Source organism: Syngnathus acus, chromosome 14, assembly GCF_901709675.1.
Source record: "Syngnathus acus chromosome 14, fSynAcu1.2, whole genome shotgun sequence".
NCBI lineage: Eukaryota > Metazoa > Chordata > Actinopteri > Syngnathiformes > Syngnathidae > Syngnathus > Syngnathus acus.
In genome coordinates this window covers 7083329-7105190 of record NC_051099.1, presented here as the reverse complement: position 1 = coordinate 7105190, position 21862 = coordinate 7083329, and the positions used below count along the sequence as shown (strand labels likewise).

Genomic DNA, 21862 nt, shown 5'->3' with positions numbered 1-21862 from the left:
GATTGGGTACCTGTTTATTCAGAACACTAAATGTATAATAGTTAATGTTGGGGTAACGCCTTATTGTTCTTTCTACGTCATTGCTGCAAAACCCAGACAGGTAGAACAGGTTAAGGTTTTTGATCTCTCTTTTTCAAACCACCAACAATGTACGAGTTGAGTAATTTTTTTTATTAGCAAATAGTGTGCAGCATGTTGTGATTCATGCACCCCTTGTTAAAAGAATTCATCCTAAAAGATGTTAGTACTTCAACGAACGTCATAGGCTCAGAGAAAATCACGTGACTCGCGGAGTAACTCGACGGGTCGCGTCAGAACTACGTCATAGCCAAAGCAGCGATCCTCTTTTAGTAATTACATGGCTGACGACGAAAGGGAGCAGCTGAGTTCCTAGCAATCTGATAAGCTTAGTGTTCGACGATTGCAGTTTGGTAAGCAGGCCGACGTTCCTCGCGATATTCTTGCGTGATCATAATTTAATAGAACAAAAGCAAGATAGCCGTGCAGTTCTGTAAGCGTCCATAGTCTAGCACAGTGGATGCCATTTTGTGGCAACTGCGCGTGGTTTTTGCTTAGCTTAGCATCGAGGTAAGGGGCCTTTCTGTATTTTTCAGCTAAAACCAGACTAACGACATTAAATATTCAATTAGTATTTAACGAACTCCTTTTGTGATAGACGTATTTTTTAGCACGAACTGTGATTTGACGTTTAATTGTTGCAGGCCAATGACTGAAATGGGCCACCATTGCACATACCGAGTTCATGATTTCGCTTGGTAATACTACTACTACTACTACTAATAATAATAATATCTTGAAAAAAAAGTTTCTGTACGCGTGTCTGAGGATTGTTTTTTGGACCATCAAGGCTATCGTTATTAAACCGAATGTTGAGTTTGTAGCGTTGTTTCAATCTCTAAAATGTCCAATTAAAGATAGTTATTACACTTCTTTCAACGATTTCAACCATTATCTCTGTTCCCTTACACTAAAACATTGCAATTGAAGCTTTGCTTGATTAATTGCTTTAATTTGATTAAATCTAGCCATACATATTGCCTAATGTCTGGGATAGTGATTTAAATTAAGTTTTGGTGGTAATGCTTTACTCACAGTAGGCAAGGGTTGAGTTTTTTCACTTTTATTTTGCGGGCATAGTTTGGCTGTACAGTATTGGATCAGCAAAAGCTTGAAATTTGACTTTTTTTGATTCCTCTCTAGCATTCAGATTGATTACAGAAGATGGTCCGACCACATTTTGGACCTCCACGCATAAAGCCCAGGTATCATACATTGATTAAGTCAGACCCAGTCATCAAGTGTTCAAGTCTTTTGCTATTTATCTCAGTTGCATAAATTGAAACGATTTACTCTTCTGCTTGTTTACATTCAGCAGATCCTATGATGGTCATGGCAGTGGGCACAGAGAAGGTAATTATTCCCCAAACTCAAAAACAAGAAGAGACCCCCACGGCCACCCAGGAAAGCCCCATGCAAACTGGAGCGAGTCGAGGGGTAGAGGTCGACCCCCACCCGACAGAAGAGCTCCACTGATGGAAGACCGAGAGCCACGTTTCAATAACTGGAGGTCGCACAATCAGGATTCCTATCAATCATATCCTCCTAAAATGGAACCACATCACAGCCAGAGGAGACCGCCTTCATCCAGACCAAACCGTTCCCCGCATGCCCCGCATCAATCATCAGCCCGCAGTCCTCCACGAGGGCCCCCAGGTCATAGGGGTCCTCCTCCCCATGGCCACTCCTCATCTCACAGATCACCCTCCCCGAGACGTGTTCGAGGCCATCCCGGCGACAAGAGGCCTGGCCCCCCACCAGCCTTTCAGGGCTCCTTCAGAGACCCCAAAAGAGAGCCTGGTTTCCCCCAACAGGAGCCGAGGCATCGAGGCCCCCGTGGGGATGTCAGTCCAAGAGAGAGGCCCTTTGCGGACTCTGGTCACGGCAAGAAGCGATGGAACGACGCCGGAGCATTCTCTCATCCGCATAATGGCCAACACGGGCCTCCGGTGCCTCAGCGGAGCCCAAGAGAGATGCATGGGAGAGGCTCGTGTCCAGAGAGGTACAGGATGGAAGCAGCTCTTCCAGCTGGTTAAAACGGTTAAAAAGAAGGCTGACCCTGATGCAGACCTCAGTTACATGGCTCATAATGCCGCATACCCAGCCCCCTTTAAATAATTAACGGGTGTTGATAAGATCTGACGTAAATGTGCTATCACCTGCCTTTGAGAAGAATTTCTGTAATTGGTCTGTAATTTATCTTTGATGCCACCTTCCGCCAGTTTCGTTTTGGGGCTGCTTAATATAGAAAGCTCCACCACCCGCTTAACATGGCAGGAGGATCTGTTATTGTAATGATGTCTTCTGTCTGATGGATATGCAGGTGGTCATCTGAGCAAGACTCCAGAAGGCAACGTGGTCCCATGGAGAGGCAGGGTGGCAGACCCCACAGCATGGAGAGTGCAAAAGATCTCCCTCGGCTCCCCCTTTTCAGACCCCCACCTTGGAAAGGAGGCCCGCCGCCATCTTCGTCCTTCCACAGGAGCCCCCCGGACAGGCAACTGATGGGTCCCCCCCGCAAGAGGAGACTATCAGAAGTCAGCATGTCCTCATCCATCCCGCCACAGGATCACAGTGGCCCTAAATACCCCAGAAGAGAGAGAATTCCACTCCTCAGTATTCCCAGACCATTTGGTGGTAGACCTTTATCACTTAGGGATAGAAGTTTCATATTTAAAGGCAGACAAATGCGATTTGAGCCCCCCATGAGACTAAGAATTCCTCCACCTTTCAGACCCAGGCCGCATCTGGGTGATATGCCCCCTCGGGGACCTCCCAGCTCTGTTCTTGCTATCAGAAAGAAGCGCTTCCAGTCTGATCCTGTTCCCTTGAAAAGGCTGCAACCAAGAGCTCAACAGTCCCCCGACAGAGATGAAGACCAAGCCGGCAGGTCCCTGCGTGAGACTAATACCAGAAAAGAACAGGTGGAGTCTCGTCGCTCCTTGAATACGCACAGGTACGGTATTTTCCTTTTTGCACTCTTCGCAGGGGCTTGATGATGATGATGATTGGGAGGTCAAGAAAGAATGTTTTGATCATGAAAAACGGAGAAGATGATTCACAAAATGCTACGACTCAGACTCCGCCCCCCCCCCCATGCCCTCGCTATCTACGTTCTGCATAATCCATAAAGAGATGTTTATTCTCCCGCGCCGTGAAAGCAAACAGCCCTCAAAGTCTGCCACAAAATGTTTCAGTGATCCAGAAGCCCCGCCCAGTTCTGTCGGTTGTCTTGAGCTTGAAAGGATTTGCCCTCATATTGTAAAAAAGTTCTTTGGCCTCTTGAATCACGCAGACTGTTGAAAGAGAGACCTCGAACACAAGGCATGCTTAAGAATTATCCACAAATACTTGCTAGCGTGAGCATCGGTGCTTTGTTTTACACTGAGATGGAAGACTCAACTGGGGAATGCTTTCCAGTGAAGAGGAGTTGGTAACTAAAGGATGGATTTGCTGCTTCATTCTTTACTCATGGTGGCAAAAGAATATTTACATTTCTCTGCATCAATTGAAATGTATTCGTAGCCAAATTGAAGTCACACTTGGCTACATAGCAAGTGGAAGAGGAAAACTGCATTCTGTCGACAGAATGAGTCCATATTTGACGGGACACCTAATCTGGAGAAGAAATGGAAGACGGAATAAAGTTAGATCACCCTGAAGCACTGAAGAGGTCTGCTTTTCTTCTTGGAAGAGCATTTTGTACATCACGCCTCCCCCCCCAGATCAACAATGACGATAATACTTGAAGTTCAAGCTGCTGTCACCATGATGAGTCAAATGTTAATTGACAGCAGTACTAAAAGGATTCATTCCGCCTCGCCTCACCAAACCAACCCTGCATAGCTGAAGACTGACGTGTCGCCAACTGTTTGCAACTGTTGGCAGTCATGATGCCACCTACAATATCTGGGTCTGTGAATTCTCACTCCAATGCTTACAACCATAAATATATCCCAACTTGTCCGTGCTTCTATGCATAAACACGCCCAAGAAGGCGAGCTGCAAAGATGTCAACCATTTCCCTTGCACTTGTCTAAAGGAAGAGGAGTCTGCTTGCCCTTTTCACCGCCTCGAACCCCCAAGTCCCGTTTCTATGATGACCTGAGGTTTCTCGCAATCGTGGGATCACCTCTTTAAACCCCCAGCACGGCTGGAATTTGGATCCCTGCCTCGAAACGTAAAGAAACCTTCACGACTTGTCAGCGTTTCCATTCAGCTGATAAAATAGCCCCCGCCGCATCAGTAAATCATCTTTGTGGACCAAATAAAACGCGCATAGGAGGCGGATTGAAGAGTTGTTGATGCAATATTTTACAATACCCACCCGACCGGCCGCTTTTACTGGGTAACTGAAGAGAGCTCAGGTTGATTGCGAATATAGGAGTAAAGCAGCATGGCCGATCCATGGTTTTGTAAGTACCACCGTGTGACATCTGGCTTTACATGCTTATTTTCTTCCTGCAAAGCTGTGCTGTTCATTACTGATTTGTCACGATTTGACAGGTCATTCTTTCTTTGTGCGTTACTCAACCATTCGTCTCTCTTCAGATCTTCCCCCGTCGAGAAACGAGACCTTGTCGTCGTCTCTCACTGGGCGGCCGGCCCAAGCACATCCAAGGAAGACTCTCCTTCGAAAGACCGAAGCCCAAAGTCCAAAACTGGTAACTTCCAGTCATTTCCTGTTTTGTCACCTGGGACGTGCTTTTTGTCAACCAATTCATTCTTCTTTTGTCAATCCTCTTCTCAGACACGTCTCTGAGCAACCCACCAACAAAAGCTGACTCAAGATCACAATCGCCAGAAAGAAAACGAGGATATCTGGAGAGAAGAACCTTCAGGTACTTATTCGGATAATTTTACAAAACAAACATGGCATGATTGGCATCCCGATATTGAGAATTATTTTTCCCCCAGGCCAGTTAATATAATAGCTGACAGGCCCTTCAGACGACCTGGACCCATGCAAGTGAGTGAAGGCATCCATTGAAATTACCTGTTCAAAACCTTTCGCTGTTTTTATCTGCTCATTGTTGTCTTTTACTTGTGAAAAGATAACGGATTGATTTTCTCGTGACGTTTGACAGAGACCAAAGTTTCTCGGACCGAGAAAGCCTGGCCCCGAGCCGTCTGAGAATTTTCGACGACCACTCATGGTATGTGGAATAATCAGACCAGATCAAATCATTCTTTTTTTTTTTTTGCCTTGCTAACAAGTATTAACCTTCATTTGCCAAGGAGAACTTGGTGCCACGCCCCTTCCCAAACCAAAAGCCAGTGTTCCGAAAAAGTTACAGTATCATGTCCAAGTACCGCAACATGAGAGTGATGCGACAGCGTGCGCCGTTCAACCGAGGACCCCCCCAACAACGCTGGTGACCACCTCAGTCAGGCACAAGCAGTGACTTTGAGGTAATCAGCCGAAGATTGCAGTGAATGAAAGACTTGAAGCAAGTGCCGATACTGGAGACACTAGTTAAAAAAAAAAAGTCACCAATCAAGTTGTATCGGCGATACACTACTTATTTAACAAAGCCTTGTACAATTAGTTGTTCTTTCCTCGTTAACATTTTAAGTCATCACAAAACTGTTAATATACACACACAAAAATCTGCTGTCAGATGTTCAGGACTGTATTATGCTTTTTTATTTGTTTTGTATTTCGTAAGACCAAGTACCGTTTAAGAACTTTTGAGTGCGTTTCCCAAGGAACTACGGCTTTTCAAGTGACTTGGCATCCTTGTGTAGATATAGTGTTTATCATAAATGAAGTCTATTTGTCTTGAATATTTTCTGTGGCAGCCCGTATTCTGTATGATTAGTGTATTTTGCAAAAGAGCCACAGTTCTCTCCTTACATTCAGCTTTTTTGAGATTTTGAAATAAAATCTGGCCATGCACAAAATCAGATATTTTTGTCAGATGTTTTATTCTTTTTGGACAATTATCCATACTTTGAGGGTTCTAACAAGAATGATGATCTTCTGCAGCGGACTACCGGTTCAAAATGTTGACCAACACCATAAATCTTGTTGATCTATCACCTTTTACTTTTGTGTAAGCCCTTCCTAAAACCACTTGCTTGCCCTTCACTTGGAGACACCCTTCATACCGTGTCCTCGTGATATTCGTGTGCTGGGTGGCGCCCCCTGTGCTAAACTTAGCCCTCAATGCTGCACCCCTCATCAAAACACTGAGCAGGCCACAATGGCTGGTGTTGAGTTACCACAGATGCTGCTGTATCTCACTGGGGAGGATTGCTAAACACGGTAAGTGTGTGTGTACTCGACTCTGTACGCTAAACTCCGATACTAAGCATCGCTGTGCATATTGATATTTGGAAAGGTTTGAAAGACTTTTTATTGAAGTGTATGTGCTGATAAGGAATGCATGTGCGTGGCCTTGGGTAACAACCCACAAATGGCAAATAACTACAGTACCTACCATGTCTCTTTAAACATTACTTAAAAGTCATAAGACAAAACATTGTCCTTACTAATGTTTTAAATACAATATGGTATCTGATCTTATTCCACTAATAAATTTATGTGCAGTATTTGATATTTAATTTCAATGCAGTATAGGTCAAGTGTTTATTTCAAAATCCTGCATTGCCATCAGGTGTAAACTTGATGGAAAATAAAAGGAATTTACGTGTGACTTCTCCAATGCCACAACAAAACTCCCATGAAGCAAACCAGAATGGAGCTTCCCGTCCTGTAAGTATTAGAGGGCGAAAAAAAATCGGATGAAATTGTTTTACTTTGGGTCTTCTATTCTTCACAGGCAGATAAACCCAGACATGTTCGTACGCGGTCATCTGCATCACTCTCGCCGCTGCTTCCCAAAGCTCTCTCCGCCGTCCTCCACGCCAGGCAAGTCCACGTCCTCCCCCGCCTGAACCTCGACTCCGAGCCTGGACCCATCAGAGGGCCGGCAGAACACTCGTCACCCAAACTGGAGCAGCTGCAGTCGGAGCTGGGAGAATTGAGGGAGCAGTTTGAACAGATGAAAACTCAACACAAGTAGGCATTTGCACTCATTGACACAATTTTCCTGCACGCTTGTTTTACCGAGCTCATTATCTTGTGTTCCAGCAAAGAAATTAAACTTCTGATGAGTGAGCTGGATGAAGAGAAGAGAATTCGTTTGACCTTACAGGTAAGAAACAAAAGCAGCAATGCACTTACTACTTTGATTATCCATGCAATGCCATCCATGGTTTTATCTTTTCCATTTTTTTAGATGGAGCTACAACATATGAAGAAGCACATGTCAAAATGACAATAGTTCTAAAATAGTTATTTACTTGTAGTTTGTTGTAGTGTGTAACTAAACTGCACCATGCGGAAAGCTGTTGAGCATTCATGTATAAATAGCTATAAATAACTAAAATACCAAGAACAGCTGTCAGCATGGTTTATTACAGTACAACAATACTGCAAACTACTTAAAAAAAAAAAAATATATATATACCTTCATGATAATGCTGATCAATTACTATGGAGGCAACATTTTGATTATAATTTTGTATTGGATGGTGAAGATGTACCTAATATCTGTACGTTTGTGAAATTACATTTAGTAGAAAACATTTGACATATATTTTAAAATATATAAAATATCATTAGTAATAGTTTCCAAGGATACGTAAATGAGCCAATGTCACTTTATTTTATGTTGAGTGTTTTTATCCTGTTTTTGTTTTCCAAGAAATGTATTATCCACATGAAATGTCTTATTGTGTACTGATTTGAAACAAGAAGAGCCAGTAGTAAATATGCTTAGATAAGTCATTTAAAAAATATATACTATTGTGTATATATATATATATATTATACTGCTCTTGAGTGTATGATACTGTATATATTTTGTTTCAAATATGAGCAAACAATGCTGTGAAATGAGTTGATTGTTGGTTGGCATCCATTAAAGACAACTTATTGTAAAATGAAATAGTTTTTATTATTATTCTAGTACAATCTCATCCACACAAATAAATAATATCTATATACATATATATTTTATATATATTTAGCTGGTCAGTTAAAAATACATGTCTTGTGAAACAGCACTAAAATGTCAAAATGTTGCAGATGAGGCAGTGATTATGTTTACGTTCACGTTACAAAAACAATACTGTTATGTGAGATAATATCTGTAGGGGATTTTATCTGATTGAGAACTAAACTTTTCAGTGGCATCAGATCATCAAACCAAATCTCTGGAAAAAGACAGACAGACAGTACATTTGATGCGGCACATTGTGTGTGTGGCCTCAGAAATTGGACTCCTGGCAGGGAAGTGGGGTGAAGGAGACCTCTTTGCTCTCCTCCAGAACCAGGTCGTAGCGACACAGAGGCCTGAGGTGCACAGGTGAACAAACAAGTGTCAACTAATCCACTGTAACAACAGCGAGGTTGCAAACGGATCAATATCCCACAAATATACCTGTCGTGTCGTTCCAGATGTGTGAGACGTATCCAAAGAATGCGCAGTTTATATTTGGGTTTGAAAATATTCCCAGTGGAGAACATGAGAGACATCTTGGTCACTGACGGTAGGTCGCTGTCAAACTGTGCGAACAACTTTGTCTCTGTGAACTTCTTGAACTGGGCTGCTCTGTTGAAAACATACAGGAATGTTGTGCCAATAATTCATAATCATTTAAGCCACAGGTGTCAAACTCAAAGCCCGGGGGCCAGATACGGCCCGCCACATCATTTTATGTGGCCCGAGAAGACAAATTGTGCATCAAATTCGTGTGTCATTACTAGAATTGCAAATTGTCTTCACTTTTAATAATATCTTTTTTTTTTTTAAATATTTGACCAGTTTTTACTCGTCTGATTTGAAAACGAGTTATTTGTTAGTTTGTTTTGTAGCTTTAACTATATATAATATGAGGTGCTCATACATTTATTTGGGTTGACAGTCATAATGGCCCTCCGAAAGAAGCTATTACTACAATGCGGCCTGCGAAGGTTTGACACCCCTGATTTTAGGAGTATTCATTTATAGACTTACCGGTCAATGTATGCCACGGCGTCTGTACCGTTGCCGTGAAGTTTAGCAGTGATATAACCCCAGTGTTCCGCCTCATTCCATACCACCACATCCAGTCTGTAATTGGCCACTGACAGACAACATTCCATCAAATGACACTTCCGCAAAAACAAACACTCCGTTTCATATTACTATGTATTATGACCCTTGTGGAAATGTAAACATGTCGCCGTGTTTATGTCAAAACATCCCATCCCGTTACCTTTTCTTATTCATTGTCATCATACTTACTGCAGAATGGAGCCTTGTCATTTGTGGTGAAGTAAGTTTTGGTTTGGCCCAGTTTCAACAAAATGTGTCTCCACTTGTTGATGTTGTAACCTGGATTGGAGAGAAAAACATCAATGCAATACAATCTAAGGATATAAAAGACAACACAAAATCTACTTTTGACTTTTCTATTTTCCCTATTTCCATAAACCAGTACAGTATTACAAATGGATCTCATGAAGTTGATTAGGTGTAACTAATAGGCACAATAACGTATTTACCAAAAACAGGGCATCCAGCATCCCCAAATCGCGTACAGCTCGTACACTTGCCGTCCTTGAAATCCTTGAACGAAGCGCACGGGAAGGCTCTGCTGCTGCAACTTTGATTCAAAGACTCAAGGTAGAGGTACACTGATCTCTGATGGTCACATTTAAAGTAGGCTGTTCCTACATAAAAAAAAAAAGTAGAGCGTGGAGTGTTAACACATTTTCAAGGAATTTGAAATAACTGAATTGAGATTACCTGAGAAGATGGTTTTAGGGCAGCCAGGTTGATCTGTTCCTTCATTGGCGTAAAAATCAATGTGACCAATAGGTTCTCTGTAACCCAAGGCTGAAATAACACAAGCATGTTAAAACATGACACGATATCTTCTCCAAATTAATTCTTTTTGTTTTACCATCGATGTCTGTGTGCAGAGCATCGACAAACTGGGCGTCTGTGGGATCCAGACGGTCCTCTAGGGAAGTTCCGGTGAACAAGGGCCCTGCAGGATCCAGAGCTGTCCAAATGCAGTTAAGTTAACCATGACTCGTATGATTCAGCAAAGTAGCCCCAATATGCCCAGACCATTGGATGGAGTGAAAATGCTTCACCTGTAATCCTTCCAATTGTGCCGTTCAAGTTAGCGCCCACAAAACCAGATATGTGAGCGCCAAGACTTATTCCGATCATATGGATATCACTCGGAGAGGCACCGTGCTCCTGTAAAATGACGCATCAAAAAATCTTTGTTTGCCTTCACAAGTCAGACTACACTTTGTATGATGATGAGTGTCGTGTGAAAAGAAATCCACATGGTACCTTCATCAGTTTAAGAAAGGCAGTGAGGTTTTCTCCAGCCTTGTGTGTCTTCTCCACCACTTTGAAATAATTCAAGTTAGCAGCTCCGTTATTCCAGTCCACCACTATGACGTTGATGTCATTTCTGGCCAGAAGCAGTTCTGTCATTTTGTGAGCCCACACGGGGGGCGAGCCCGTGGGCCGAAACCCGTGGATGACAAAGGTCGTGGGTCGAGAAAGGTTGAAGTTAGGCTCGGCCGAGAAGTTGGTGTGAGACAGAAGCGAGCCGCAGTGTATTGTGTCCCTGGTGAAAAGCAGCAATCTTATCTTGAGGCTGGTCCCGATGATCGCGTGAGCCAGCTCTAAATCTGTTAAGTCGGCACATCCTTTAGCTGGAGGAGAAACAAAGACATCAGCCATTGCAAAGTAATTCAAGAGAACAGATTTAATTCCCTTTTCAACATGCATAGTTGTCTATTTGGTCAATGCACTATTGAACACTTTAAAAAAAAAAAAACAGTGTGGGATCACGGGAATTTGTTTTTGTAGTGGTCAACACAAGCAACCACGAATGAATCAGATGAGAATCATCATGAGGACAAGTGACTGTATGGCGCATAATGTCAAGTTCGTCTATTTGTTCAATGCACTATTGACCAATTTAAAAAACAAAACACACAGTGTAGGATCACGGGAATTTGTATACGTAGTGGTCAACACAACCAACCACCGATGAATCAGGTGAGAATCATCATGAGGACAAGTGACTGTATGGCGCATAATGTCAAGTTGATAGTAACCACAAATTTGGAACAACAATACACAGACTCATGGAAGACACATGTTTTCAAATCAAAGATGAAAGCATTAAACTTAGTGTTGATATTTTTTTCCATATCTTAACAGTTGTCTATCATAAGAACCATACATCTTTTATTTTGAGTGACGTTTTCGAAAGAAATGACGGAGCACACCGAGATAGCATTAAATATTACGGTAACTGGTCACTACTTATAAAAGAATTGAACACAATACATAGCATTTCCGGAATTAAAGCACAAATGGGTATTTCAACATGTACGATCGGCTACGCTTTTGAAATGTATTGTACAGCTGCTCTGGAATTCCTTTGCACAGTTGCGTGTTCATTCCACCAATACTTGGTGCATTAGTTTGATGCCATTGTTTGGAATGGACTGACGTGAGGAAAACGAAACCTATTGAGTAATTCAAATGAATTGTAACTTTCTGGATACAAAGCAGGTTTTGATTCCCATCCTTTTTTTTCTTTTTCAAAACATGTTGAAACTTTGTTTTGTATTGATTGCGCAGTTGAAGCTGAACCCGACTCACGCTCTGAAAAGTTATTGTATTACAACTTGTGTTCAAGACCAAGATGAGGCCTTCAGGGGCCAGATGAGTTACAAAAGAGACCATTGTCCCTTTTAGAAACTGTAAAGTGGAGGCATGATTATACGTCATTGTTTGCCATTCCCTAAGGGAAAATTGCAGTTGTGACTGAAGTCTGATGAAAAACAATACAATAGAGATAATATAGACCCATCCTGTTTATTAAGTAATGATGCCCTTGCCGATACAAGGAATCGATACTTGATAGTGCCATTACATTTTTAAATTCCAGGATAGCCTGCCCAAGTGGAGACATCCATGATGGTTAAGTGGTATCGTGTCTTAGTATTGGAGCATTTTTTTAAAGTATGAATACAGATCTATAGTGTGAAATAAAAATAAATAAAAAACATTGACCTCATGTTATGCAGCTATATGTCTAATGAAAATAATAGAAAGTCAGTAAATATAATCATCAGTCATGGCAAAAAAAAAAAGTTAGATAAAAAAAAGCTACTATAATATGAAAACATGACAGAATTGGGGTCGTTAGGTTTCTATGTACAGTATTTGTGCTGCAGAGAGTTAAAATGGTGATATTTCTAAAAATACCAGTGTGACTCAGCGGCACACAATACTCGCATAACTATCCGTTGTGTTGACAATGTTATCGAAAATTTGAAGTGAGTTACAATTGTTTTCCCGCTAACCATCTTTAAGTGTCTCAGTGAAACTTTCACTTCCTCGTATCTTCTCTGAACCCCTTTCCCAATTGCAGTACAGTCATACTTCCCCTGTCAAACGTGCAGTCACAGATATAATAACAATATTTAAGAAAGCACTCACCGAGCCTTACCTTTGCATATATCTGCAGTTATTGCCAAGAGAAGTGTCAGGAATGGCCACGGGAACATGATTGAGGTCAGCCACGTGTAAATTAATCTGGATTTTAAAATACAGAGATTTGGAGTCTCTCATTGCACATAACATCACAAATAAAGTACATGCTTAACACATCCTGTAGCCTCACTCCACAGAGTATCAGAACTCGGAGGTTGGTTTTTTCCCCTATCTGCTATTTTTTTTTTCTTTTTCTGTCCCATAAGAGAGCAGTTTCAAAGTTGTAAACATTTCTTCTCCGGCAGCAGGCAAGACCAGCTTAGTTACTCATCTACTGACCCTCCTATGTTGGCACACAGGATATGCATGACCAACTTTTGTCAGCGTCACAGAGCCGGCCGGTCATTCTTTTGAAGCAGTGATCTCGTGTGACATTAATTAAATGGAGATGAGCAGAAATCAATCTCTGACTTGCTTCTTTACATATGTACACTGTTAGGCATTCCTAGTTACAATCAAAGACTGGAATTGAGTGTCAAGCCCTCAGAATCAACTTCATTAGTCTTACCTTAGTTGTAGGGAAGAAGTCCAAGGTTTCAAATCTAGAAGGCTATCCTGTGTTTATATCCCTACATGTTGAGGCACTGTTCACTTCAGGAAGTTACTGGAGTGAGAGATACGAGTCCCGCCCGTCAGCTCTCACCAGGAGGGCCACACCCCTTGCTCCAGGTCATTGTGCTCGCAGGTGAAGCATTCTTGTCAACCTAGTCCTGGTATGTGCACTATTTCTGTACATTCATTTACATGCTAAGTTTCACTTAGACCATATTATTCTAATAATATGGTCTCTCATTGCAAATTCATTCTCATGACACAATATAATCTATATGATGGACGAGTTTAACCCTATGAACTGATTTGCGAAAATCCTTTTTTTTTTTAAATGCACCTGCATACACTGCATCTAAAAAGTCACACTTTTAATTCAGAAAAAAAAATCTCAGATGGGTTTGGGAGAGTTTGATATGATGAGATGAACGTTTTGGCCAAAATTCCAAGAGGTGCTATATGTGTGCACTGCTCAATAAGTTAAAAAAACACACACACACACACACAAACATGTATTGTTTGACCCATAAATAGTTTAGTAAACTTTACTTCTTTTTTTGTCAAGGATTGACAACGCATAACAACGTGACAAGTTTTACAGTCAAACATTTACAAGCAATAAAATCAAAACTACCCTTTAAAAACTATAAACCATTCCAACGATATCCAACTCTACTGTATTCCAAAGAGTAATTACATAAGAATGCATGACGTGTGTTTGGTTCCAAAGACTGTGCAGCCGCTCACAGTTTGCATTTTTCTTGCTCTGTCACACATCAAAATGCGAAATACATTCTGATGAATTGCTCACAAGAATGATACTTTTTATTTGTAATTCTTTATTACAGTCTTGCGCTGTCTACATGGAGATATGGGGAGTCGACCGGACGTCAGTAATGACAAGAACACCGGCTTGAACTTTGCTCACTACATTGTATCGTCATCAGGGTCCGGCTGGGGCCAGGGAACGGTACGCATACTTGGAGCCAGATAGAGGTTTCCACATATCTGCTGTGCTATAGAAAAGCTACTACATAGGTGCAGGGTTGTCACAAGACTCTTTGACAGAATGGCAGGAAGGAGACGTAACAGAGGCGGCAACAACCAGCAACAGGCCCCGCAGAGACGAAGAGGAGCCTCAGGCCGGGTAAAAGGCATCTTCCCGTGGCTCTTGATTTCAATGCATCTTTTGTTCATTTGCTATGAGGAAAAAAAAAAAACTGGTGATGAAAATATAACCAAAAGTCGTCTTATTTGTTTAACAGAACACAAGCAGTAGCGTGAAATTAGAGTTAAAAAAACAAACAAGCGACATAGCAGATAAAATTGTGTGGGATTACATGTAGACAAAACAAAGTCCATGTACTGAGTCTCAATGATTGCTTGCATTATTCATAGTGGTCTAAAAAATATAAACCTGTGTTTTTCCCAGTGACACACGTTTTTGTTTACTAAGTGAGTCAGACATTTACGTTGAATGCATCTTGGCAACCTTTTAAAAGCTCGACCGGTTTCTCTCGGGATGCCCGACTGCTTGTCCACACACGTCAACACTCTGCCCCACGGGCGGATCTTTAAAGCAGCGTTTCCCAACCTTAAAAAATTTTACAACTTCAAGAAGTATAAAAATATGAAATAATGGTCAGGAAGCTCTGGCTAATTCCGAAGATATATTTGTAATAAATATTTTTTTTTGTGAAAGAAGTAAAATTGCATAATTTGCTGTGGCAGTACTATGATCTCACTGTTTTTATTGACTTTCCAGGCTTTACGGGAGCCGGCTGCGTTTGCCAAGTCGACTGGTTGTGACTCAGACGTCCCCCATGAAAAGTTGACCATCGCTCAGGCGAAGAGGGGCACACCAGGTTGCCATTGATATCTATTTTACAAATTACTCTCTGTAGAGTTTGGTTTGATCACAAATTTTTATTTACAGCAGCTATTACACAAAGTTCAAACTCAAAAATTCCATTTTAATGGATCATTCAAAATTGCACATTAAAATAAAGAACTGAAAACACACATCTGCCCATCCATTTTCAACTTTGTATTCATACTAACATTCCCACTGTCACTACACCATCAGTGACTCACACCCACCTACACACAAACAGTTCAGTTGAAAAACAAACAATCCTTACATAATGGAGAATTTAGCTGGAAGGATGTCAGAAGTTTCAATTAAATTTTTCAAAATGAATTGTACATTGCATATGCAGTATGATTTTATTTCTATATTGTTTGAGTTACTTTTCCTGTTGACTTACTATACAAGTTGACTTAGTGAACTATTTATTATCATATTTATCATTTTACAGCAAGCTGTGAATTTCTAGATAGCCTGTATTGTTATATGGCACCATCAGGTATTATTACCAAAAATGTAATTCTTCCTTTCACATTTCTTGTCTTGTAGCTAATAGGCCCGTACGGGTGTACGCTGATGGTATATTTGATCTTTTCCATTCTGGACACGCCCGTGCGCTGATGCAGGCCAAAAATGTGTTTCCCAACACACACCTGATTGTGGGAGGTAAGCTTGCTTCTTTTCTAAATCCTTCAGCTAATCAACAGAGAACAGAATTACATTGAATGTGTTTGCTTGTATGAAGTGTGCAGTGATGAGCTGACACACAAATTTAAGGGCTACACGGTGATGACCGAGGACGAGCGTTACGACGCATTAAGGCACTGTCGCTACGTCGACGAAGTGGTGCGAGATGCTCCCTGGACCCTCAGCACGGAGTTCCTGACGAAACACAAGGTCAAAGGTCGTGCAGTTGGAAAACAAGCCGCTTCTCGCTGGGCGTTTTTCAGATTATTGTGTGACACTTACAGATCGATTTTGTGGCCCATGATGACATCCCTTACACCTCTGCTGGATCAGAGGATGTTTATAAGCACATCAAGGCTGCAGGTGAGGATTCAAAATATCGCGCAGTGTTATTCATTTTGCTCATGTTATGTATGGTTGAGCAGCACGAACAGGTTTCAGCTCACCGGCGACTATACTGTTAAAAATGGGGGTTGGATGGCTCGTGTGTCATTGTGGCAGGAATGTTTGTGGCCACCCAGAGGACAGAGGGCATCTCAACATCCGACCTGATCACTCGCATCGTGCGTGACTACGACATCTACGTACGACGTAACCTGCAGAGAGGCTACACGGCCCGAGAGCTCAACGTTGGATTCATTAACGTAAGGCCGAAATACGTGACTGATTATTTGACTTTATTGCCACCTGAACAGAAATCAATCAACTTTGTGTCCATGACAGGAGAAGAAATATCGCCTTCAGAACCAGGTGGATAAGATGAAAGAGACCGTCCGTACAGTTGAGGAGAAGTCCAAACATTTTGTGTACCGAGTGGAGGAGAAGAGCCACGACCTCATCCATAAGTGGGAAGAGAAGTCACGGGAATTCATTGGCAACTTTCTGGAGCTTTTTGGACCAGATGGCGCTTGGGTATGTTTACGTTGACATTTAATTCGCATAAGATAAATCTACTGTTGAAGCATTATGACAATCTCCATCTTTTTGTTTGTGTCCTTGTGCAGCATGCTATTCAGGAGCACAGTGGACGAATGCTCCAGGCCTTGTCGCCTTACTCGTCCCCTCGTGGCTCCCCCAGCAGCAGTCCTACCAGAATGCGTTCACGCTCTCCTGACTCCTCCCCATCCTCGTCTAGAACTTCTCCCGCCTCCACATCACCTACTGCCTCTCCATCCACTCGCCGCCGTACCTGAAATGGGAACACTTCTTAGTCAAGGCTACCTCCACATATTTGGAAAATAATTTCCCGACGTTGGGTCTTTCTTTAAATATGATTCTAAATATGGTTGAGGTGTTCAAATTGACTTAATTCAATCTTGTCATCAAAATAATGTATTGTTGGTTTATTTAAATACAAGTGCAAGACATTCATAGTTTTGTTGTTTTCTTCATAAAGCAAAAGTGATAATTTTATTTTGAAATACAGTTTGTTGAAAAACATCAAGTTATTAAAAGTGAAATTAATTTGCAATTTTGGTTATGAATTGAAAGAAACTCAAATTATGAAATGAAATGATATTTAAACATTACTATTCAATGCAGTTTACGTTCACATCTACTGTATTGTACAGTAATTTCCCTGTATGGATACCAACAATTTATGTTTTTAATTGTAGGCACATAATGCAGTCAATATGTTTTTTTAACGTATTGGTGAAAAAAAATAAAGAAAACTAGAAATATTTAGTTACAGGAACGCGAGAAGCGTTGTGGTGTCTGGGATTTGTAGTTTTTCAGTGGTCGCCTCGCATGGCCGTGACGTCACGACTCCACTCGCTGCTACAGACGGACCAATACAGATTAAAGATGGCGCCCTCTCATACGGTGAGGTGCTGCAAACGGGCTCTTAACTGGATACCTGTCCTGTTTATTAACCTGGTCGTTGGCTGGTCTTACTACGCATATGTTGTGGAGCTTTGTGTTTGTAAGTATACTTTGTCATTTATTTAGTTTGTATTTATTTTTTAAATTTGCGTGCACATTTATTTGTCGTGGGGGTGAATGTGCGCTTGTGTTGACAATTTCCCGGTTGCCAACTTATCAGCTGTCATTTGAAGAAGTATGTTTACAGTCATTTTAAATCAAGTCATGCTTACTTTATTATTTTATTCTTCCGTTGTTCTTTCACTTACTAAAAATATGAATGCAAAGGCTCTTGTAATTAGACAAATGTTGTTTTTGTAAGAAGTCTATGCCTCCTTCACGTCAATATTATCTTCCTACCTATAGAACGTAAAATAAGTTGTGTGGTACACGTTCAGATCAATTTTGAAAGCGTGCATTTTATTCTAATGTTCTTTTCCTTCCAACAAATCAGTTTGACTGAAATATACTCCAGTACACTGTAGTGAGTTTTTAAAAATGCATCTTTCATTGGTTTTCCATCGACTTAAATATGATGAAGTGAATTTAAATATATGCCCGTGTCCTTGTGTTATACTTGACTTTTTTTTTTTTTTTTTAGAGGTTTTTTCTTTTCTCTGTTTTATTGCAGCCATAAAACAGTCATTAAGGTAACTGATTAATAAGTAAGATAGATTAGATTTGTTTTTCAAACAAGCAGGGTGATTTCATTTACAAGGAGACAGGACTAAAAAACATTCAGTGTCCATTGCAGATGGCTTCTTTCTAACTGCCAGCTTAGAACTGATGATACCATTATCTGCTCTCGATGAATTTTAGTCAGGCGAGGGGCGTCTCTGCTTTCTCAACAAAGGTCCTTCTCATTGTCTTATTGTAAGGGGGGGGTCACTGCAAGCGGTGCCAGGCCCTTGCCACATGGTGCCAGTACGGGGTGTCGTGTCATGGCAGATGTTAATTTATGCATTCTTGATGAGCATTCACTAATACTTTGTCTCCTTCCTTTGTGCATGTGTTGTAGATACAATCACAAACAATGCAGAGCGAAGTAAGTGACCATACATGTTCCTTTTTAACTTATTAGCAAATATTACATTAGTGTTGCTTCATCTTTGCTTCCTCTTAACAGTCAGCTACCTGGTCATCTTCCACATTTTCTTCTTCATGTTTATATGGTCGTACTGGAAGACCATCTGCACCAGACCTGCCCAACCATCAAAAGTGGTAAAAGTTGTTTTTAATCGTCACACCTCACTAGAAGTGGTTAGTATGTCTGCCTCACATTTCTGAGGTACAGTTTGCGAAATCCGGCCCTTGTCTTGTATTGTCAGTTCACCTTGCCGAGAGCAGAGAAAGAAATGTTTGAAAGAGAAGAACAAGCGGAGATGCAACAGGAAATTCTGAAGAAAGTGGCGAGGAATTTACCCGTCTACACACGTACAGCAGGAGGAGGTGAGGCTTTTAACTGCACTTGGAAATACTGACTGCATTATGGGCTGTTTAACAATAGACCACCAGGGAGTGTGCAACAACGGAAGCACGCACGCACACACATATACACACCATTTGTCATTAGTCATCTCATCCTTCACTAACATCTTTACACACTTGCTGCAATCACAAAAGGAAGTTGGCAAAAAAATGATAAGCAAATTACATTTTAACAAGAATCCAGTGACAAATTTATTTCCTTCAAAAATATCTAGAGCGCTTGTGTTTTCCTGCTCAGGTGCAGGAAGTTCATGTGTAGCCAGAGTAACATTTAACAGACGGGCTAACTGGACTCACGTGAGCTTGTTTGTCTCTTTGGGCACACGTGGGCTGTTCCATTCAACAACAACATGTAGAATTCTGTCTTATTTTTAGACAATATAGTAGGGAGTAATTAATGGTGGAAGTAACTCATTTTTTAGAAACTAGGATTTGAAATTTGCGGGTCCTGCTGTGGTTTGGAAAATATAGTCCTTTGTGTTAACGATCAATTAAATATTTGTAATATCTAAAAAAAAAAAAAACAGTCATGTTAATCTTCTCAATTCCCTACAGCGATCCGATACTGCGGCCTCTGCCAGGTAATCAAACCTGACCGCTGCCACCATTGCTCTACCTGTGAGATGTGAGTACTTCATTTAAGAGTAGTTGAGTGAACCAAAGTACTGTTAAAATTATATTTTCATATGACGCTTTGCTTAATTATGCATCTCCTGTGCTTTCTATTGGATAAGGTGTGTGCTTAAAATGGACCATCACTGTCCCTGGTACAGTAATTCCATTTAATTACGTAAATCAATCAATCAGTCATTGTCAGGTTTTAAGCTAAAGTGTGATTTTCCACTCCCAATTTCTTTTCAGGGTGAATAATTGTGTTGGCTTCTCAAACTACAAGTTCTTTGTCTTGTTTTTGGCATATGCCTCGCTTTACTGCGGAGTCATATGCGCTACCGTCGTCCAGTACTTCATCAAATTCTGGACTGTAAGTACAGACACTTCTTTTTTCCAAATAAATTGATGATTGTGTGTCTCACAAATTTGTATCATTTAATTTGAGGGTCAGTAATTGTCCTTGTGTTCTTCTCCATAGAAACATCTTCCCAACACGCACGCCAAATTCCACATATTATTCCTTTTCTTTGTGGCAGCGCTGTTTTTCATCAGCATCCTATCACTCTTCAGCTACCATCTCTGGCTTGTAGGCAGGAACAGGACCACCATAGGTACATTTGGAGCTTTTGCATTATTGAGTGGGACAGTCACTGCTGATGTCACGCTTACACACGATAACGTTCCCCCCCAACAGAGGCTTTTAGGGCCCCGGTGTTTGTGAAAGGTCCGGACAAAAATGGATTTTCTCTCGGCTTCAAGCGAAATGTTGCCGAGGTGTTTGGGGATGAAGCCAAGCACTTTATATTCCCTGTTTTTACCAGGTAAAATGTCAGTTCTAAATTTAAAGAGCACATACTATCAATACAAGATGTTTAATAGCTCTCTATTTTGTCAGTCTGGGCGACGGGCATTCATTTGTAACCAGACTGGTGCACATAGATCCTGAACAGGCAAACAGCGTCTTGCAACAAAATGGCAAAAGGTTATTTGAATTACTTTTTTTCCAGCATTTTGTTGTCTGTTTTTTTTTTTCCCCCCCGCCTTGCCTTTAATCATCAATGTGGCTTCAATTGCAGTCTTTCTAATGAGGAACTAAGCCCTAATGGACTGGCCCACGATACACAACACAAAGTGAATGGCAACAAGGAGGAGAATGGTACACTATAGAAAAAAACAAGTTTCATGTCATTCTAAAAAGGCAGCATCTGTATTTTGGATTCTGTGTTTCTCTTTTAGGTGGAATCCAAATAGTGTCGGTGGCCATGGAAAGTGAGCCATAGAAGGTAAATCAAATTGGAGAATTATTGTTGTTTTTTTTTGTCTTTTCTCCTGTTTTTTTTTAATACATTGTTTTATTTGCTCATTCAGCTGACCTCACTCGCTGCCTTGACCATCAGCAACGTCCACAGGAGCCATCCTCTGTCCTCAGCTAGACTTCGACACTCCCAATAATTTTTTTTGCTACTTGGTACTCCAAGGGCTTTTTTTAGACTGCAGCAGTCTGATCCAGAGGTTTGCATTAGTTGTGGTCCAAAAACATTAACAACAAACTGGTAGGGCTTTACCCTCCGAGCCAGTGTGCATATTTCACTTCACTAACAAATTTCCATACTATTCAGTATTATACTAGCATCATTGAATAGCGCTCATGTTTGTGAAGCTTCAGTACACACTGAATGGGTCAGGAGAGATGAATGCTGCCAACCATATGTGCAATATGTCCAAGAAGATTCAGCACAATGAATCACTTTTTTTTTTTAACTGGGTTCAGTTAATGTGAAAGGATTTCATTTTGTTTACAGCATTTAACTTTGTATTTTGTCACATTTATTAAGTAATATTTATCATTTCAGCTTTAGGCGTGAGAACTAAATCAAGTTTAACTTGATACCTTAAGTGTCATTTCAGAGACTTTTAACATGTATGTACTAGCAACTTGAACGGCACTATCAATATTTGTAAATGACTTCCTTGTACCGTTTGTAAGTTTATAACCTTTACCTCTTTATTTGTATAGCGCTTTTACAACAGCTGTCGCTGTAACAGAACAAATCTTAAATATTATAAAGCACAGTGATGATTTAATTTCCGCATTTGATACGTTTTTCTTCCACCTCACACATTGTAC

The 21862-nt window shown here is 41.0% G+C and overlaps 5 protein-coding genes across 17 annotated transcripts; 4 read left to right on the top strand and 1 right to left on the bottom strand.

Annotated features, from left to right (window-relative positions):
- The first annotated feature begins 291 nt into the window (after positions 1-291).
- si:ch211-114c12.2 (uncharacterized protein LOC336578 homolog) lies at positions 292-5987 on the top strand. 10 transcript variants are annotated; one of them, XM_037269155.1, is made up of 10 exons: positions 316-431; positions 723-776; positions 1222-1283; positions 1397-2080; positions 2402-3034; positions 4630-4742; positions 4829-4919; positions 4996-5047; positions 5166-5234; positions 5317-5987. In XM_037269155.1, exons 3-10 carry the CDS (start codon positions 1243-1245, stop codon positions 5455-5457), a joined length of 1824 nt encoding a protein of 607 aa, XP_037125050.1. In that variant the 5' UTR covers positions 316-431; positions 723-776; positions 1222-1242; the 3' UTR covers positions 5458-5987. The 10 variants fall into 10 exon arrangements, with proteins under 10 accessions (XP_037125047.1, XP_037125051.1, XP_037125041.1 ...); XM_037269148.1 differs by having other exon boundaries at positions 1394-2080; XM_037269149.1 differs by lacking the exon at positions 316-431 and adding an exon at positions 444-588 and having other exon boundaries at positions 1394-2080.
- A 397-nt stretch (positions 5988-6384) lies between these two features.
- Positions 6385-8216, top strand: si:dkey-71d15.2 (SH3 domain-containing kinase-binding protein 1). The gene is made up of 5 exons (XM_037269166.1): positions 6385-6422; positions 6699-6796; positions 6864-7102; positions 7175-7238; positions 7323-8216. The coding sequence occupies exons 2-5, from the start codon at positions 6710-6712 to the stop codon at positions 7359-7361; spliced, it is 429 nt and encodes a 142-aa protein (XP_037125061.1). The 5' UTR covers positions 6385-6422; positions 6699-6709; the 3' UTR covers positions 7362-8216.
- Positions 8024-13273, bottom strand: lipia (lipase, member Ia). Of its 2 annotated transcripts, XM_037269157.1 has the most exons (11): positions 13177-13273; positions 12625-12710; positions 10440-10810; positions 10232-10340; positions 10036-10137; positions 9879-9968; positions 9635-9802; positions 9375-9464; positions 9105-9213; positions 8529-8699; positions 8024-8440 (listed from the first exon to the last, which is right to left on the bottom strand). In XM_037269157.1, exons 2-11 carry the CDS (start codon positions 12680-12682, stop codon positions 8356-8358), a joined length of 1353 nt encoding a protein of 450 aa, XP_037125052.1. In that variant the 5' UTR covers positions 12683-12710; positions 13177-13273; the 3' UTR covers positions 8024-8355. The 2 variants fall into 2 exon arrangements, with proteins under 2 accessions (XP_037125052.1, XP_037125053.1); XM_037269158.1 differs by lacking the exon at positions 13177-13273 and having other exon boundaries at positions 12615-12710.
- Positions 13274-13939: 666 nt separating this feature from the next.
- On the top strand, positions 13940-17144 carry pcyt1bb (phosphate cytidylyltransferase 1, choline, beta b). 2 transcript variants are annotated; one of them, XM_037269164.1, is made up of 9 exons: positions 13940-14187; positions 14256-14364; positions 14983-15082; positions 15634-15750; positions 15830-15981; positions 16056-16134; positions 16273-16415; positions 16495-16683; positions 16776-17144. In XM_037269164.1, the coding sequence occupies exons 2-9, from the start codon at positions 14287-14289 to the stop codon at positions 16962-16964; spliced, it is 1047 nt and encodes a 348-aa protein (XP_037125059.1). In that variant the 5' UTR covers positions 13940-14187; positions 14256-14286; the 3' UTR covers positions 16965-17144. The 2 variants fall into 2 exon arrangements, with proteins under 2 accessions (XP_037125059.1, XP_037125060.1); XM_037269165.1 differs by having other exon boundaries at positions 13940-14213; positions 14286-14364.
- Positions 17145-17505: 361 nt separating this feature from the next.
- Positions 17506-21819, top strand: LOC119133394 (palmitoyltransferase ZDHHC20-like). Of its 2 annotated transcripts, XM_037269161.1 has the most exons (13): positions 17506-17695; positions 18653-18679; positions 18761-18855; positions 18963-19083; positions 19678-19747; positions 19857-19889; positions 19984-20104; positions 20213-20345; positions 20429-20555; positions 20630-20716; positions 20811-20890; positions 20971-21017; positions 21103-21819. In XM_037269161.1, exons 1-12 carry the CDS (start codon positions 17521-17523, stop codon positions 21012-21014), a joined length of 1113 nt encoding a protein of 370 aa, XP_037125056.1. In that variant the 5' UTR covers positions 17506-17520; the 3' UTR covers positions 21015-21017; positions 21103-21819. The 2 variants fall into 2 exon arrangements, with proteins under 2 accessions (XP_037125056.1, XP_037125058.1); XM_037269163.1 differs by lacking the exon at positions 18653-18679.
- Positions 21820-21862: the final 43 nt, after the last annotated feature.